The 19050-nt window shown below is 41.4% G+C and overlaps 1 protein-coding gene across 2 annotated transcripts; it reads left to right on the top strand.

The window, feature by feature from the left end:
• The first annotated feature begins 314 nt into the window (after positions 1 to 314).
• On the top strand, positions 315 to 18658 carry TRA2B (transformer 2 beta homolog). Of its 2 annotated transcripts, XM_054166345.1 has the most exons (9): positions 315 to 413; positions 6964 to 7097; positions 10698 to 10860; positions 11517 to 11705; positions 12957 to 13072; positions 14243 to 14326; positions 16493 to 16555; positions 17304 to 17377; positions 18139 to 18658. In XM_054166345.1, exons 1-9 carry the CDS (start codon positions 378 to 380, stop codon positions 18147 to 18149), a joined length of 870 nt encoding a protein of 289 aa, XP_054022320.1. In that variant the 5' UTR covers positions 315 to 377; the 3' UTR covers positions 18150 to 18658. The 2 variants fall into 2 exon arrangements, with proteins under 2 accessions (XP_054022320.1, XP_054022321.1); XM_054166346.1 differs by lacking the exon at positions 18139 to 18658 and having other exon boundaries at positions 316 to 413; positions 17304 to 17385.
• Positions 18659 to 19050: the final 392 nt, after the last annotated feature.

The raw sequence follows: 19050 nt of genomic DNA on the forward strand, positions 1-19050 counted from the left end.
ACGCGGCCTGTAGAGAGTGGGGCTGCGGAAGGGGAAAGAAGAGATCTTGGCCTTGGCCCGAAAGTCTCCCCCGTCCGGGCGGATAGGATCATCTCCACCCGGCACTGGAGCTAGATCTGAAGAGATCACTCCTCAGGCTGTGACTCCTAGGGACCAAGCCGCTCCCGAGGCCGGTGGGGTCAGGGCCATCACCGGCAACCGCCGCCACAAGCCCCAGCGCTCACCCCCCGGCGGGACTGCACCTTAGGGTGGGGCTTTGCGTCTCCAGGCTCGGCCGCGCGGGGCGGGGCGCGCGCGCTCGCTGGGCGCGTCACTTCCTTTACGGCGAGCGCTGGCGCCAGGGTCGGTCGGGTTTCGGGGAGCGGTGCGGCAGGACAATGAGCGATAGCGGGGAGCAGAACTACGGCGAGCGGGTAATAAACGAAGCCTGAGTGCGCTGCGCGGCCGGGCCCCTTCTGTCCTACTCCGCCCCTATCCTGGCGGCACTATCCGCCCCAGTGTTTCCTCCCTGTCGCGCTGCCTGGGTGGAACGGGTGGCAGAGCCGCCGCGGAAGAGGCCGCCATGGTGCGGTGGGTGAGGACAGCCTCGGTGGACGCGCGGGAGAGCCGCTGGGGTGCGGGTTCGGCGGAGGGAAGATGGCGGCTGGCCCAACCGAGAAGGCGGTGGGGGCACGCGGCAGGGACGCTCCAGCTGCTCGCCCGCCGGCGCACTCCATCGTGAGTCTGCCCGGCGCCATCTTGGGCTGGTGACCGGGCGTGCCGGAGAGGGACAAAATGGCCGAGGTCGGCGGCGCTGCGTGTTCTGGCTGCAGCTGCGCCGTCGCCAGCGTGTCTCTCCCCGGCGGGCCAGTCTCGTCTCTGCCCTGGGTGAAGCAGAGCACGCGGACTGTGGTGGGGCTGTGCCGCACCTGCCAGCTTCCGTCGCGGCCCCGAAGGGCGGGCAGGGGTCTGTCGGCTTCACCCTCCCGTGCCACGGCCCTCCAGGCCCCTCCGAGCTCGTAGACGGGCTGCGGCGGTCTCGGCTGATGCAATGGTGCCTCCATCCCCCAATCCTGTTCGGTAACGTCTGCATAGGGAAGGAAGATCCTTTGGGAGCCGATAGTACTCCGAGCTTTTGTTAGGCTGTCGCCAAAGCTGCATTGCAATTCACTTTGGGGTAATTACTTTGTAAATTCAGCTCCCCTTTGCTGCTCCTCGTGCTTCCGAAACACTAACACTGCTTCTTGATGTAGTTGCAGCCTTGCATGCAAATGGTTTGGCCTCTTGCTTTAAATGTGATTGCAGTAGTTGAAAGGTTCAACTTCGAACAGTACTAGGGCAATATCCTTGCTTCGTGCAACCTGCGGTAGATGTTCTCTGAAACAGCATCGTTACTGCAAGATGTTAATGTCTGGGCGGAATTTTGCTAACATGGCAGTAGATGACTTTGCTAGGCTTCATGTTTATAATGTGTATGTGCAATACAGATTACTTACAGCTGTTTTTTCTTTAGTGAATTAGCTTTGTTTTCCGTTGAGATGCTTAATTTTTACTGCAGCAGACAAGCGCGATATGAATCTCAATGCTATGTTCTTCAGCACCACTTTAACTTTCTAACTGCGGCACCAGGGAGTTGTGGAGGTGATGAGTAGCTTAAAACTTAAACCTTCACTGGAAGTGGCCAAAAAAAAAAAAAAATTAAAGAGGGTGTAATAATTCTGAGCGCAAAATTGCCGTGTCTTGCATTGTCTTTCTCTGACTATGGCTTTGTTCGTATTGGCTATAATCTTTAAGAGCATGTGTGTTTCAGCTTCAACGTAGAGAAACTTGGTTAGAAGAGGTTAGAAGATTTTGATCTTCCTAAAGATGAAAATGCTAGATAGAAATAAATGCTATGAGATTGGATAGACTTCTGCCACTTCCCATATCATCTTTCAATTGATGGCTTCGTGTCACTCTTGCAGTTGGTATATTTTTAGTGAGTCAGTATTACTTTTGACTTGCCCAAGGTGGATTTCTATGTCTTAGTTTTCTGTGCAAGTCTGAAAAACACTTTAAGGACGGTATCAACTTCACTGAAGGTTACCAGGTTAATTTTCATCTGAATTTCAATCAGAATGAGTGGAAGTGTTAAAATCATTATAGCAAACTCTTCTAGAAACATAACTGTTTGGGATATGCAAAGAAAACATGCAGGCAATGGGTTATGTCTGAGCTTTTGTGGATCATAAATAGGTAAGTTGTATGTAACGTACATGTTCTTAAAACTGAAAGATAAAACTATCGAGTTACTGGATCAGGGAGTGGCTTTTCTAATGCTGTTGCCAGTGTTAAGGTTTTTTTGGTTTACTTAAGGCTTGTATTTTACTGAGTCAACAGCTTTGTACTTTTTTGCACTGAAGTCTCTGCAGAGCAGAAACCTTTATATCCTAGATTATTTATTTATTATTTGACTTTACAACTGCCTGTTCAGCTGTTCCAAGTCTGTGCTGCCAACAAGAGTTGTGCTCCTGAAAATGTTCTTCTTTTTTCCCTTGTGCTAGTGTTTATATAGTCAGTCAGATTCGGGAATTAAATCACCTGAAGTTTTTTTTCCTTCGTTTTCTGATTCCATTTGCAGCTGCACTGGTTTGCAGACTTGATTTGATTGTGTAGCCACAGGTCTTAATGTCAGCATTGGGGATGACAAAGATATACCAGGTGCTTTCCCAAGTAAAGGGACTTGCTATTTCAGCAGCAACACAAACTTAAACTGGCTTCTCTCACAGTGCAAAAAGGAAGATAAGGAGGGGGGAAAACTCCCATCAGAATTTCCACTGTGGAGTATAAATTGTAGAAGAAAGTTTAAATGAAGATATTACATGTTTAATGTTACAGATGCTTCAGATACTGCCAGTGTACTGTAATAGTTGCCACATCTTTCCAAGTCACTTTTATATTTTGGTTTCGTTTGTTGAAATTGTGCTGACATGGAAGGGTTGTAAAGAAGACTGGTCAAAGGACAAAATAGTTTCTATGAGCGGGTTAGTGCTGATTGTGATTACTTGGTATGCATGTGATCAGAAACTGACAGTTTTTTTGTTGAGTAACTTGAACAGTATTTATAGATTTACTTACAAAGTACTTAACACGTTTTGAAAAAAGCCTGATTTTGTGGGGTTTGTTTTTTTATTACTAAGTTGTGGATGAATGTCTAAGGAAACTGTTTGGGAAGATTAGAGACAATCTGATTGCTTGCTGTCACCAAAAGGACATCAGCTGGCTCTTGATCTGACTTCTTGGTGGGCAGATTCAGTGCCTTAAGCTGTCAGAAAATAGTTTGCTTCTTGAGTTTCCTAACATCCTGGTGCACTGAATCAGCCCCCAAGATCAGCTCATGTGGCAGAACTGGTGGGAAGAAGCTGGGCTGCTTCTGCTAGCTTGATTTTTTCCAAGTCATGTTCTTGTCATTTTGGTGGAGTTTGAAAATTTGTGGAAAGGGGTGGTTGTGCTTTCCATCTGGGCAGATTCCCAGCCCCCTCAGCAGTGATCTGATCATATTCTTCAGGGGGAAGAGAAGCAAAAGCTCTTTTGTTGGACCAGAAGGAATGTGAAGTCAGCACAGCTACACCCTGTATAAGTGGTGACTGCAGATTTTGTAATGTGAGGCAGCACCTTTCCTTTAGGAAAGCAAGTGGCAATACATGTTGAGGGGTATTTAGGATTCAAAAAATAGTACTAATTTTATTTTCCTGTATCTTATATTAGGTAACTGAAGTCTGTAACTTGTGTTCCTATGAGGAAAAACTGGATTTCTGTGCATTTTTCTGTCTGCCCCCCAAATAATTCTGCTGTTGTGACATTTCCTGCTTATAGAGTAGATGGCAGTAAAGCATCTTTCTGAATGTGCCTGAGGTGTTACAAATACCATCCCTGTAGTGTATTACACATTGTTTGATGTGCTTAAAATACGTAGAGAACAATTTGCAAACTGTAAACCTGAACTTAAGGGGTTCCACCTGACTTCCAGAAATGCCTGATGAAGGGGAAGGACTGTTGGTAAAGATCAAGGGATTCTGGTGACCTTCAAAATCCATGCTGCATAAACTCAAAGCTAGAAAAACAGTAGTTATTTAACAGTGAACATCACTCTTGATCTGCTTACCAACAGTGTTTGAATAGAGGTAGAATAAAGTAGGTTGTTTCTTATTCCACAGGACAGGAGCCTACACTGGCAGTTAATAGTAAAAATTCACAAAGTGAAATAGTAAAAATAGAAAATATATTAAGAACAACAAAACTAGATGGAAAAGCCTAAATTTCAGTGAGCTGTGGGAGTGGGCTTGTGTGGGTGGTGTCAGTAAATGGGGTGTAAAATAGACTTGGGGTGCTGCATGTTCCTGGTGCTTGAAATTTGGGGTAGGAAGGACTTTCTGGAAGTTGAGGTGAGTATGGTAACAACTTTGAAATTTTAGGGTTTGCTACCACTCTTAGTAACATTTGGAATAAGTGAGGTGGAATGAGTTCTGGTAAAGTGAGAAGTAATAAGGAAGTAATGAAATGCGGTAGGTCAAAGATAAATGCTTTGAAGAAGGGTGATCTGGAAAATAAAAGCTGAAAAATGTGGTAAGGTCCAAAGGAGCTCAGTGAAAACAAGCCAGTTGTTTAATTTTCTGATTTAGATACACAGCTGTCCTAAGGCATCCACTGAGTTTTCTTCTCATATCCAAGATACCCATTTTCCACATCAATCTTAACATAAGAGGCAAAGACTGTAGAGAGGTTAAAAAATAATACATATCAAATACATTAATACTTCAGATACTTGCTTACACTAATACCATTTTCCTACTGATTTCTCTCAAAGCTGATTCACTTCTAAAAAGGGTATGGGGTATGTTTATGGGCAAGATTCTCCCTGCTGCTTTGCTCCCGTCCTGCATCTCTTGTCCTTTTCGGTGTTAGACCACCTGTATCTGAGCATGGCTCCTTCTATCTAGTCTGGACCTACCAAGAATTCAGTTTTGTGAGGAGAAGTATTTTTCCTCAAAAGGATAACAGCCATAGTTTTGTTTTTCAGTCCTTCATCAGTCTTGCTTTTTCTAATTCTCTTAGAGTTGAAGACTTCTTATGGGTAAATTAATGCATTAATTTGGAACTCCATGGATTATTTTCTTCTGAAGGTAGTAATGGATTTAGGTTAAATTTGTAATTTGAGAGTGGTTCTCAATGTTTGTCCTTTACAATGGTGGTATATGAGGTAGATACAGTTTAGAACACCTCCCTAAATATTGTGATAGGGAGGAATAAGGCCAACTTTCTGTTGTTTCTGTTGCTCGTGTATTAATCGAATACCTGCTTTATCCTGTAAGTCTTGTTTCTCCCCCACCGCCTCAGGATTGTGTGGTAGGCATTGTAAAAACTAAATTTTGTTTCAAGTGGTGTAGAAGTGGTTTAAGCATGATGAAATTTTGGTTTAGCAAATGAATTTCTGAATGTTTAGTATGGAATGCTCGTGAAGTTGAGTGTAGAGGTTTTGGAGGTGTTACTGAGCGATTGACAGATTCATTGAGAGAAATTTCTTAATCCAGTGTTAGTGAGCATTTGTGATCAGAACTGGCAGAAAAGTTAGCATGGTCTTTACAGAGTAAATAGAATTCTGCTACTGAATTTTACATTTTTATCTAATACCTTGAAATAAAGATTACCTTCTGGTGTGTTGAAAGCAACTGTTCAAGGCATGTGACTGAAGCTAAGAATTATGCAGGTTAAAAGAATATAAAAGTTGAAGATGCCATTTGGGTCATTACCAAAGAAGTTTACAAGTAAATAATAGAGTAGATGGGTTATTGTTCCAAAACAGTGTTTGAGTGTGTTACACAGAATTGCGTTTTGGTCAGTGGAAGACTATGAATTATGTGGAAGAATGAAGCCTGCATCCATAATCACACTTGTGCAGACAAAGTAGGTGTGAGTCTGCTCATAAACCTTCAAACGGGGCCTTCTTTTGAAGGGCAAGAAATACCCCCAGAAGAAACGTAATTGTAAGTCACTGAAAGACCAACCACGTTGTGCTTTCTGCATTCAGAAAGCACATCAGTTAGTCATCTCTGGCCACAATAGGGACCTTGCATAAGTTACTTCTCGATGAGTTTTGTCTAAGAATGAGGCTGACAGTGCAAAGTATTTTGAGTATCTTAATGCTAAAATTCATTAGTAGGTAATCAGTTGATCCGCTGCGCATTTGCTATTAATCGTAGGCATAAATAGTGATTTCAGTTACTTAGTGCTAAGTTAAACTGACTGAATCTGTTTATAAAATAGTAGGGTATTTGGTAGATGCTATTCTTGAACTGCATATTTAGTTAAAAGTCCACAAAACTTTTTTTCTAGTTTCAGTTTTGGCACTAGATTTTATCCTGGAGTTTTTAAATATTCTTCATCCTGTTCTTTTTCTATTAAGGTTAATGTTGAAGAAGGAAAATGCGGAAGTCGCCATTTGACAAGTTTTATAAATGAGAATTATTTGAAGCTCAGGAATAAGTGAAGCTGAAATTTGAAAAAAAAGAAAGTGAATGCATGCTAATTATCAGACCAGAAGTCCCACTTGTAGAATATTGAGCAATTTGTGTGAAGTGGGGAAGATGAAAGAAGTCAGAATTTGAAACGGAAGAATGAAGAAAAGGAATAAAAATGAAGTTAAGATAAGAAGTAATCTGGAATCTGAAAGCACTACGCTAAGTAATTACTAGTCTGTTTATGTGTCCCTGTATATTTTGCTAAACATGCATGCATTATCTGTTTAATAGCAAAAGTATATGCAGGGTAAAGAAGTGTCTACCAGGGAAAAAAAATAAAAACTACTTAACAATCTAGGCAGTTCTAATGCCGACTGCCCGGACACATAGATATGAATTGTTACCATTTATTTCACTGGAGCTTGTTTACACACCTCAGGTAAACAAGCAATTGTGTACAAATTAGGCTTTCAATATCTGCGTGCAGGAATCCCGTTCTGCTTCCAGAAGCGGAAGCGCTCATGGGTCTGGCAAGTCGGGGAGGCACACCCCTGCAAGATCTCGATCTAAGGAGGATTCCAGGCGTTCCAGGTCAAAATCTAGATCCAGGTCTGAATCCAGGTGAGTTTACTTCTTTTAACTCTTCTTCCTCTTCACAAACCGGATGGTTGTCAGAGGTGAACTGAAATGCTGTTTAGCCCGCTTCTGTTTCCAGAGGTAACTGGTGATCTTGTGGACATTGAGTCCAGTAGGGCATGTGTGGCTTCAGGATTTGAAAAGATCCAAGTTAAATGCTTTTGCAACATTTTTTATAGTTGGCTACATAGGCTTGTGCCTCTGCTGGTAAGAGTTTAGGGGGGTGGCCTGCCTTTTAAGCCTTGGAATAAGGGCTAGTTTGAGTGCAATACAGTAGTTCCTAATGTTTTCCACCCCATTTCCCCCTCAATTTTCCACTTTTTTCTTTTTTTCACACTCAAAGATGTTTATTTTTCTGTGCACTCAATTTTGCACGTCATATTTTTATGCCATATCAATGTATTACAGTTTCTCACTGGAAGCAGTGATGATTCAGGGATAGCTAACAGTATATTCTATGAAAAAGAAGCAGTAGGTATAAATGTGAATTTCAACAGGCCTCTGTCTGATTAAATTTCTATTAATTTAACTTAAAAGTTAGCAAACTGGAAAGCTTTAAAGATTAGACAGCTTTCCAAGCTCTTAAAAGTTGTGGAAAAAGTAGCTTGCTTACTGTATTTACCACGTGGCAACACAAATGGTGCCTGTGAAAACGCCTTTTCCACCATATTGCTGCTAAACAATCTGTTCATGGCCACAGAATTGATCTTAAAACTGTGAAACAATATGCTGATAGTCTAGAAGTAAGACTGTGTCACTGCTTAGCTGCTTTGCATTTGCTTTACTGGGTGTTACATAAGAGGTACACATGTAATAAAGAGTGGAGACATGACAGAATCTCTGAATTAATTTACATTTTCTTCAGAGTCTAGATCGTGTAATTGCCTGGTTGAAAATACTTCAAGATTGAACTCACCGTAACCAGATAATTGAGTGCTGACTACAGAAGTGAATGACAGTTCCTTTACTCATTTGTAATCATTCAGGTTAAAATGTGGGTTTCAGCAGTGAGGTTTCCAGCTGAGCTGTTCCTAAGATACTTAGGTGTATAAGAATGAATTAGGTTTGCCGGATCCTGGGGGTCAGGCAGGAAGAGGGATGACAACTTCAGAGGACATTGTGGTATTAGCAATAGCAATGACCCATGATGAGAAACACCATCAGTGCATTTAGGTCCCCTTGTGAGGACAGTTCTATCAATTTGAAAGCCTTTTGGGAAAATGAAAATACTCTGAACATGTAGAATGCCAAATACCTTTGGGGGAAACCTAATTTTATGATAACAAGTAAGTCAGGACCAGCTCAGCAGTCCTTCTGCACCTTAATCCATAAGCCGTAGGGATTTCATACTCTTTTAATCACGATGTTTCTCACTTGCAGACTAACTGTAGTAGTGTCTAGGAATGTAGTCACTAATTGTGTGAAGTGCTGAAAGAAACAAATATAAGATCCAGAATGTTACAAGAGGTCTAGCAAATGGTTTAGGAGAAATCATGCTTTAAATAATACCCAGGCAACTGCTTTTGACTTCTTGAACAACAAAGTAGAAGCTTTTGACTACCATTGCTTCCTGATCTGTCCTGTGGCTGGAAATACTCCAGACTATTATAAAGTTAGTGTGTTTACCAGCAAGTTTAGACAGAATTCTGTCAAGGCACATCTTTAGAACCAACATACTTGTCTCTTCTGAGGAGGTCATCTAACTGCCTCTCACCAGAGAAATAACTTAAAACGTTATTTCTTTGTAGTTGCTGTTGGAAGTGTAATGTTGTTGTTTAGTTACCAGCTTTAGAAATTTAACTTCAATTTAGGAACAAATCTCTGTGTGTATTAGTCGGGGTGTGGATATACTTGATTTCATGTTTTCGAGGTTTTCAGCAGCAGTGTAGCATGCTTGTTATATTTAGCTGATTCTGTGAAATCTAAACAGTTCCTAATGAAGGAGTAGGATTGTCAGCTGCTGTTGCTTTGCAGCAAAGGCCAATAATGGCACACTGCCAGGTAAAGCAGAAATGTAAGCAGTGCCTATTTTAAAGAAGACTTGTTCTCTCACATAATGGATTGCCTCGTTCAGAACTGTCCAGCTCTTGTTAGGTGCAGTGGGTGCATTCTGTTACCTGGAACCAACAGTTTTGTGCTTGCCTTCTTTATTTTTCTTTTTTTCCCCCTGACACTGGATGAAACATGGCTGTATGCATTTATTGAGCTTCTCTTTTCATTATTAGTAGCATTATTTCTGTCTGTCTTTACTGCTTGCTTTGCCTCAGGGAAGTCCTTTTGTTTTGTTTTTACTTTCAGTTACCAAAAACAATTTTCTGTATACATCATTGGAAGTATTGTAATGGGACAAGCCAAAGTCATTTCTCCTGGACATGTTAGACATGTCTAAGGATAACAGCACCTACCTGACTCACTTCTGAGAAGGATGAGGGCATATATTTTATGGAAGCATGTAACAGATAACAGTGTATATCCTGCAGTTTGGCCATCTGGTGACATTTGCCTAGTGAGAAATTCTGACTGTGGAAGAAGCTTTTAAACACTCAGGCATATGACCAGGTTCATTCATGCCAGTATAGTGGTGCTGTTACTGTGAAAATGGTTGTAGAATGATGGTAGCTTATGGTTTTGGTCGGTACTAAACTACCTTGGCTTCCACGGACTAGAGGAAGGACATTTAAGACACAAATTAGTCTGAAAATTAACAGCTTGTGACTTACAACCTTTGAGTATTAAACTGTTCATTGTGTTTCTTAGCCTTGCAGCAATTTCTCTTTTTAGTTGTGTGGAAGGCAGATTATTCAGTGACTGCCATCAGCATGCCAAGCTCAGGTGTACTATTCCAGTTTGAGTGCTTGCCTAGATTTTCAGCTAAGGCGGTCTGTGTTGAGAGAGCTGAAGTGTTTCAGAGCCTGATCTCAGCAGACCTAGTGCTGTCAGAAAACACTTCTGGAACTGTTCTGAGGAGACCTCAGCTCATATTAATGAGCAGTTGCACCTTTGCTCTTGGAAAGTTTGAAATGTCAATATTCATGAATAGTTAATGTTAAATGACTGTTGAAATACATTTAAATAAGCTATTGCTTAGCTTCTTTTATCATGTTAAGCTCTGTTTCAGGGGCATTTGCTTTCAGTCTCACTGAAAGCAGTGCTTTTCTGAGTGCTAGAATAAGAAGAAAGGTGCACTTCTGCAGTCATGTGTTCTAAGTTACTTCCTTCTGTTAAATCTTTAAAAGAAAGCCACCCTAGCTGTTTTTATTTCAATGCTATGAGTATTCTAAGCATGCACCAAGTCAAGATAGCCTTGTTAGAGAAAGTTAAAAGCTGTAGTGGAATAAAAAAAATAGTGAAAGTTGAGGCTCTCATTCTACAGGAGGTCCCTCAGCATCTACAGTGATTGTAGAGATTTAGCCAACAGCTGTTAAAAGTAACACACTCCTTGAGTGACTAAATAGAGTAGCTGAGTCGTGTGCTGCTGCAGGTCTGTAGAAAATGGGTATTTGGGCTTTTTGTTTGTGAATATCTGACATACTTTTAAGGGTGAACAAACCAAATCAAACCCCACACTGCACCTTTTTCCCTCAGATCTAGATCAAGGAGGAGTTCTCGCAGACACTACACAAGATCCCGCTCCCGTTCCCGCTCTCACAGGAGGTCAAGAAGTAGGTCTTACAGTCGGGATTATCGGCGACGACACAGTCACAGCCATTCACCCATGTCGACTCGCAGACGTCATATTGGAAACAGGGTATGTCTGTTATGCAAGCAGGTGATTCCTGCTTCTGTGAGGGTGTCTTGTTTGGGTTTTAGCAGATGCCTTTAGAAGTGCTGCCAGTGCAGGCTGTTGTCACTATATACGTGACGTAGTGAGTGAATGTAATAAATGGGGCGAGGGATGGGGATAGAATTACTTGATTAGAAAGCCTGGAAAACTAAAACATTGCATTAAAAGCTGTTTTGATGATGTCCTTAAAGGAGCATGTAAGACGGTTTAGCTGCTTTAGAAGCTCAGGTGACTGAGCACAGTATGGTTTGTGCTGAAGTAGGGGAAAAGGTGATAGCAAATACAGATGAAGATGTGGTTTCAACCTCTATCTGTGTATATATCTCTCTCTGTTCAACTGTCATCAGCTAGCCTCTGGAGGGAAAACTGTTTAAATACAGTACCTTTTGTGTGCTTTAATTGCACAATACCCTGAGAAATGCAAAGTATTTTTGTTGAAGGAGGCTTGTGTACCTGTAGGTTTGACTGTGGTAATATCTATCAGCAAATAAACCCAACCTGAATCTCGGTATCTTTTTGTTGTTGTTTTATATTGAAGCTTTCAGTCAATGAATTGTGAAATACTTTGTAGTGCAGATACCAGTGTTTTCATTTTAATATCTGTCTGTCCCTTCCTTTAGGCAAATCCTGACCCAAATTGTTGTCTTGGCGTGTTTGGATTGAGTCTGTACACCACAGAAAGAGATCTCAGAGAAGTTTTCTCCAAGTATGGTCCAATTGCTGATGTCTCCATTGTGTATGATCAGCAGTCTCGGCGTTCAAGAGGATTTGCATTTGTGTACTTCGAAAACGTAGAGGATGCTAAGGAAGTAGGTTGGGGTACCAAATCTTTGCGGTGGGAACAGTTGGTAGGATGTATATTCTGTAACAGGATATGGCTGTGAGTTTTCCCAGGCTTAAAAAAATACTTGGCACATCATCATAAATGTCTTAAAGATACCTCCTGTGTACCAGAGGAGAGAATGGAGAGGTAGGAACACTGGTCCTTGTGCAGGCCGAGCTATTGTGAATTCATGAAAGAAACTTCAGCCTAGCCTGAAGTGCCACCCAACAAGAAAAAGAGAAACGCAGGCTGCTCCGTAACTCCACGTGTGATACTAGTTAATAACAGCCACGTATAGAGTGGACCAGGCAGTCATTGCAGAGCGCTCTGTAAGAGCACTATGATGCTTTCTGCTGTGTGACTCCTAGTGCTTTGGCCTGAAAGGGACAAGGGGAAGCCTTTCCTGACAATAAAAGGGCAGGCTGCACATGGCTTCCTGTGACAGTAAGTGTACAGGGTAAACCCTAAGGGATTTGTTAAATTGGAAGATGTGTCAAAAACCTTGTAACAAAGTTACAGGATTTGTGAGTGTAAGTGCTGCAGAATGAACGGGGGATTCTACTCTTGCCAGGTAGAGAATTCTAGCACTCCACCCAGCCCTTGGGAAGCAGTGTGCCTATGGGCTGTAACTAGGCTTATGTTCAGCATAAATTCCACTACTTAGTCTCTAGCGTTGTCTTTTCCAAATTTGACATGAAAGCTCCCATGTTAGGTTGAAGCTTTGGCTGTAGGTCTTGCTACTTGGCTGGAGGGAGTAAAAGCTGGGGGGGGCAACAATAGTGTGTGAGGGTGTTTGAGAGTTACTGGGTTTTGCACTTCAGATTTACTGTTGACACTGATGTTATTATATTCAAGGTTATGGTGGATTTTGACAGCTTACTGGAGGAAAACCAGTAGTGCTTTTAACTTTTGAATGCTTTGTTTCATATTGGAGTAGTTACTTCTGTATGTAAGCATGTTCAAAGATTCCTCTTAATCATTTTAGAAATTGGGGTACTGAAACAATTGTTAAATCATGGTCCTTCCAGGCATTTTATGAAATGTAGCCACTTTTTAAGTGGTTACTGAAGCTTGTATCCAGTTGGCCTAGAATGTCTTAAGAGTTTGTGTTCAGTGTTACATACAAGGCATAGTTACTAAGAGCCATGTTGTGAGTTAATCCTGAAGCAGTGGTTACAATTTTGTGATCATAAGTAAACTTGATACCTACAGCTAACTGCATTGTATCACTGTTTAGGCGAAAGAACGTGCCAATGGAATGGAGCTGGATGGAAGAAGGATCCGGGTAGACTTCTCCATAACAAAAAGACCTCACACGCCTACCCCTGGAATCTATATGGGAAGGCCCACTTAGTGAGTTACTTGTATGGGGCTTTCCAAACCAGCAGCAGATAAGATTGGCTTGTATTCTGTTCAAGAACTGTTCTGTATCCCTGCCAAGAGACCTGTGTCCATGTGGGTTTCATAGTTTATTGGGCTTTTGCATTAATAACTCTTCTGAAAGCTGTTTCCTTGCTTATGACTTGTGCTGTACGTTACAAGGTTGTTTCAGTACTAGAAACTAAAATGCAAAAATCACTGATGTCTGACTTTAATTACTCTTTTTTAAATCCTTAGGAGTTGTGCTAGCACTCATGGTTATCTGCCAAAGCTTATGAAAGCTAAACCCCACTGGTAAAGGAGATCTTCAGAATTAGAGAGAGGCTAGGTGTGGAAAGCTGTCAGTAGTGAGGTGTATCTTTACAAGTTTTAGACAGGAAGAGTTAATTTATATGGTGCTTGCCAGTGACTGATCTGGGGGCAGCCTGGATTGAGCAAAACCCTGTTTCTTAGTTATGCAGCCCAGACAAAAGTTATCTAAACATTTAAGTCTACACTAAGATAGTTTTCTTGAGGTTTTTTTATTTCTAAATTGTGCTGTCATCCTATACACCCTCAAATGTTAGTGCCTTTTGCAAGCTCGAGTTTTCAAGAGTGAATTAGCAGATACTAATTCAGTAGTTATGTAGTGCAGTCTGCCCTCTCTTGGGAGTACATTTTTTACTTCAAGTTGCCAAGAACATAAATTCTTCTCTCAAGTAATTGCCCAGTTTCTCCCCAAGGCTTTCATCTTACAGTACTGGTGGTTAAATAGTTGCTGTCATGTTGAAACTAGGTTATCTAATTGGAAACCTCTTCTAAAAGGAGCTTTCTGAGAGTTAAAAGTGAATGAAGAGTTGTCACAGAATGGAATTTCTTGTGTGCCTATGGTATCAAAAAGTTAGAAGGTTTCGGAGCAAGGAGGAAAGTAGCTGTCTTAAAGTTCAAGGGCTTAGAAAAAGCAATTATTTTAGTAGTTTGTTGGCACCTGCACTAATGGGAAAGTAGGAATGCTGCTCGTAGTCATTTCACTGTGAGGACATGAGGTAACAATATAACCCAGTTCAAATGGCATATACTTAACTGCCTGCCTACTGGGAAGCACTGTGAACAATATTAATGTTTCAGATCTCGTTAAGTGTAATTCTCTTCCACTGTTTGCAGCGGCAGCTCACGACGCCGAGATTACTATGACAGAGGGTACGACAGAGGCTATGATGATCGTGACTATTACAGCAGATCATACAGGTGAGGCAATATTTGCAATACTCAGCTGCTATTTGAACTCCACTTTCTTGTGTACATTTCTACCTATAGAAGCGTTAAGCAGTTCATTCCACATATGTGTTCCAAAATACTTTTTGCACATGGTGTCTGTCTTTCTGGAATCTCACTATCCAATCTTCACCAGAATGACTGCTCAGTACCAATCACATTGGGCAAATCAAGAAATGCTTTTGTGGTGTTTAACCTGTGACATGGGTTAGTCTATAATGTTTTTCAAAACCCAATGCAGATTAAAAAAACAAAGTATGTTCTCCTACTCTGATTTAAAAAGAATCTTTTGTTGGTTCATTGGTTAGCATTGAAATTGTGAGAGTTACAGGTGCAGTTCTAATATTTGAGCTGGAATTACAGTGGCAGCTTACAATTTGAGTGTAGTAGAGACGAAGTGAGAAATTTCATCAGTCACCAGTATCCCCTCCAGGCTCTTCTCAGTAATGCCCAGTGATAGGACAAGGGGTGACAGGCGCGAGCTGGAGGATAGAAGGTTCCACTTAAGGAAAAGCTTTGCCACTTGGAGGGTGCTAGAGCACTGAAACAGGCTGCCAAGAGAGGTTGTGAAGTCTCCTTTTCTGGAGACATTCAAAACCCACCTGGATGTGTTCCTGTATGACATACTCTAGGTGATTCTGCTCTGGCAGTGGGGCTAGACTCAATGATCTTTTGAGGTCCCTTCCAGCCTCTAACATTCTGTGATTACCAGAAGCTTTAATTACATGAGTTCTGTTTGTGCTGGTGAGAGTAGGTCCAGACTGAAATAGTGACTGAACATAAAGCTGAGTATATGCCTTTGGGGGGGAAGAGTAGGCTAGTAAGAGTGATATGAGAAGACAGATTGCTTCAGTTAGTGCCCTACTCTGCGTGTAGCCTGTCGGAATTCATGGCCATGCTTTGGTCGAGGTCTTTGAGGCTGCCACGTGGTGGGTGCGATGCTGACTTTCCTGCATCCCATTCTATGTCTCTTGTAAACGAGGCCTTTGGGGTGAAAATATTGACAATTCCAGCATGGGTGACTTCCATTTCCTATCTTAATAAAATCCCACACTCCAATGAGCTTTTAGTTCATTGCAGAACCTTTGGAGTGTTTTTTCATACCAGATACTGAAAGAGTGAACGTAAGCCACAGAACTTGGTCATTTGAGGAAAATACTGTGTCATGAGGAAGGGAAGGTTGGAATTGTTAAAGATGCAGTAGAGCATTGCAAAGTACCACTCTGCCCTATGAAATCAGTTGGTAGCGATTACCTCCCTTGCCCTCTGTGCAGTGAACCTTTTAAGGTAAATGCAATTTCAAATTAAAATTGATAAAAATAATTTCTTCTCATTGTTTTGGGATGCTTCATTCCTTCTGGAAAAATATCTGTAAATTAAAGAGTAACCTTAAAAGAAAAAGAAAAAATCCATTTTGCACACTAGCTAGGGGGTTCTCTGTCCCTTGTATGATTTATAGACTTCTTGAGCTTCTGAGATGCCTGTGACAGTGGTTCTTCCATGTAATGGGTTGGGGCAGATCCCCTCCCCACCACAAATTATGCAGTCCATAATCCAAATTCTGGGTTGTTACCTGTCTGGTAATGCTTTGCTCTTTCTAAATCTGTGGAGGTACCAGCCCAAGCACTTAATATTCTTAACTACCATAATGTATTGTCTCAGTTCTAGGCAGCTTTCTATATACAAAGTTGTGTCTCAATTCTTAAGTGCCTTCATTTAAAATGTGATTGTGAAGTGTTAAGATGTAAGGGTGTGGGTTGGTTTTTTTCCCCCACTTATCTGGACTCAGCCTTTTCTTCAGGACAGTGAATTGAAAGTTTGCTTGCCTTGAGAAGGTAAGCATCTGAGAATAGAAATTATTTTAGGAGCAAAAATGATGTACAGATCTTTCTTTGCTGCTTGTTGGAGAGCATGACACAGTAAAATGCTACAGTATTGGTCATCAGGAACATGAGTCCTCCTTAGCTGCTGCTTCACAGAATTTAGCCAGCTCATTCCAGGAATACATACTGTGTACTTCATTCTGTTTATTTTTATCAGTGTAGAAACCAATGTTCCCTTGTAGTCATGTTCTTAACATCTGATGATGCTTTTTGCTTGTACAATGAACTTTTGTCATTTTACTTTTTCCATTCACAGAGGTGGTGGTGGTGGAGGAGGTGGAGGATGGAGAGCTGTTCAAGACAGGGATCAGTTTTACAGGTATGAAAAGAAAGCTTTCAGTGTCTGGTCATCTGGAAATTAATTCTTACATGTGATATCTTGGGAGCATTCTGTAAATCAAGTCTAGGAAACCTGTAAACACACAAACAGAAACCAGATAGATATGGAGTACTTGTAGCTCTTCAGTGAGCAGTGCTGCATTTCAGACATTCTCTTACTGCTCTGTAAAGGAGTTAGATTAGTTTGGGGACTGCTTTTATGCAGGAAGGAAAAACTTGATTTATGCCAGTAGATTAATGTTGTGAATCTTTGGAGGTTTGAGGGGTGGGGGGTAAGTGTTGATTATTTTGTTGTTGTTGTTAAAGGAGTGGAACTAGACAAGGAATGGCAAAATTGGGGATTGGCCTGGATTGGAGGGATGGCAAGGTGGGGTTGGTTGTGGCAGTGAGTGCTAGTGAAATAAACTCTTAATCTCAAAACAAGTCATTTAGGTTAAGAGTTAAGGTGTAATTTGACTTACTCTGCTTGTTTGGGATGCTCCTGTCTTGAAACTCCAAAATCATATGTAGTCAAATTGTGAATGCAAGAGCGTTTCCTCTGTTAATCCAAAGTAATATTCTGTGACCTGGTGATGATAAAATCATCTAATCTTTGTTCTGCTGTCCAGTAGAAATGTTGATCAGCTATGTGCTGGTTAGCTTTCTTCAGATGCCAGGGTCTGGCTTAGAGGTAAAGCTGCTGCAGCAGGCTCTAACAAAGGAATTGCTTTTGTTGCCCTCTTTCACAGGCGGAGATCACCATCACCATATTACAGCCGAGGGGGCTACAGATCTCGATCCAGATCTCGGTCCTATTCACCTCGTAAGTAAAGGAAGCTTCCACCTGGCCTGAACTTTGAGCTTTTGTGTCCACAAGGACTGCATGTGGTCATCCTTTTTTTGAACCGCAATTCCCTTTAATGTTTCACTGAGCAATTGGCAACTTTGAGGGAGAGAGTAAATATTTAGTTTGCAGTAATACCATTCATTAATAAGTCTGCAGTGCCATTTCTTTTCTCTGAAACTCTAAAACAGAAGTTTGTAGAACGTTAGCAGTTGGGTTACCTGCAGAAGAGCAAGGCCAAATTCCAACCCTCCCAAGTTCTAACACTGAAAGTAAATTTCACTACATAACATGTTGAAAACATTAACTGCATCCCAAGGTCCAACCAGTGTGAGGTTTTTTTAATTGCTCCTGTGTGTGGAAGATAAGCTGCAAATAGAGGGAGAAAGCTACTAAAACACAATAGCATTCCTAGCATCCCTTTGTGATGGACAGAGTGAAAGAATAGATTAGGTTCTCATGTATACTCTGTCCACATGAAAACAAGCAATATGAAGGGTAACTGCTTTTCCTGATAGGGGAAGCTGGGCATGAGAGGACAGTCAGTGTGCATCAGGAGCTGGGCTTTTCTTCTACACAGAGGAACTTGCTGGCAGAACTTGCCTTGACTGCTGGACCTTGCCAGATAAGGCTCTTGAATTCAATGCAGATCTGAGGGGTGGCAGGGGCTTTAGACAGAACTCTGTAATTTGTCAATCCTTGTAAGTCTAATGATGTATGTATTTTGTGTTTCAATTCAGGTCGCTACTAAAGCATGACACACGGAGGAAATTCCAGCTACAGCCTTTGAGTTGAAATTGCAAGTTTGTTGACAATATTTTTATTGTCTCTTCTGTTTAAACAAGTGAACAGTGCCTAGTGAATAGGTGACTTTTACACCTTTTATGAAGACTACTTCTGTGATGTTCATTCAGCATATTTGTGTAGTTTGGTGCTTTGTTTCAAGTTGTGTTTTGAAAGGAGTATGTTTTGCATGTATTTTTTTAGTCTCAATTTTGACTCCTGAAAGGTTTCTATTGTAAAGACAAACTGTTCAGTTAGGTTTTTTTCTACTGATTCCAAGATATTCTGAAAATCAAAACCTGTGTAAAATGCTTTCCAAAAGTGGGAAATAAAACAAAAAGGCGTTTGTTTTTTCTTTTCCTACTTACTTTTGCCAAGTGTAAGCTTTATGAGTTGAAAAGAGACTACAACACTTAGGCTGTGTATTCTGGAGTGATGTTGGAAGCCCAGAAGTAAAATTGACCCTGATACTGTGTTGCTGGCTAGTTGTTCTCAAATACATTCAGCTATGCAGACCTAGCACATGGAGCATGTACAGCAGTAAGATGTCATTCAGTGGCAGTCTACCTATGGAGCAAGACTTACAGTAAACTCTTGGTAATGCTACTGAGCTCCGGGTGAGCTGTTCAGCAGGCTATCACCTGCTGTCACATGGAGCCCTTGATCTAAAGAAGAGTGGATGTAGGTAACTATACACCTTGAGAAGGCAATGAAATAACATTTAGTCTTTGCTCTTTCTTACTTCTTCACTGATTGTCCCATCTTTTAAAGAGTGTGTGTCTCTGTCTGCCTCTCTGGCTAACGTACAATGTCACTTGATGCTTTCCTACCGATATAGTACCGTTTTTGTCTCCTTGGATTCATGAACT

This window comes from Dryobates pubescens, chromosome 13, assembly GCF_014839835.1.
Source record: "Dryobates pubescens isolate bDryPub1 chromosome 13, bDryPub1.pri, whole genome shotgun sequence".
Classification (NCBI taxonomy): domain Eukaryota; kingdom Metazoa; phylum Chordata; class Aves; order Piciformes; family Picidae; genus Dryobates; species Dryobates pubescens.

What these genes read in the sequence shown, in the direction of transcription:
- TRA2B (XM_054166345.1), top strand. Translation starts at nt 378, where the DNA reads ATGAGCGATAGCGGGGAGCAGAACTACGGCGAGCGG. An exon ending in TATTACAGCAGATCATACAG is followed by an intron (nt 14,327 to 16,492) that starts GTGAGGCAATAT and finishes TTCCATTCACAG; the next exon opens with AGGTGGTGGTGGTGGAGGAG. An exon ending in GACAGGGATCAGTTTTACAG is followed by an intron (nt 16,556 to 17,303) that starts GTATGAAAAGAA and finishes CCTCTTTCACAG; the next exon opens with GCGGAGATCACCATCACCAT.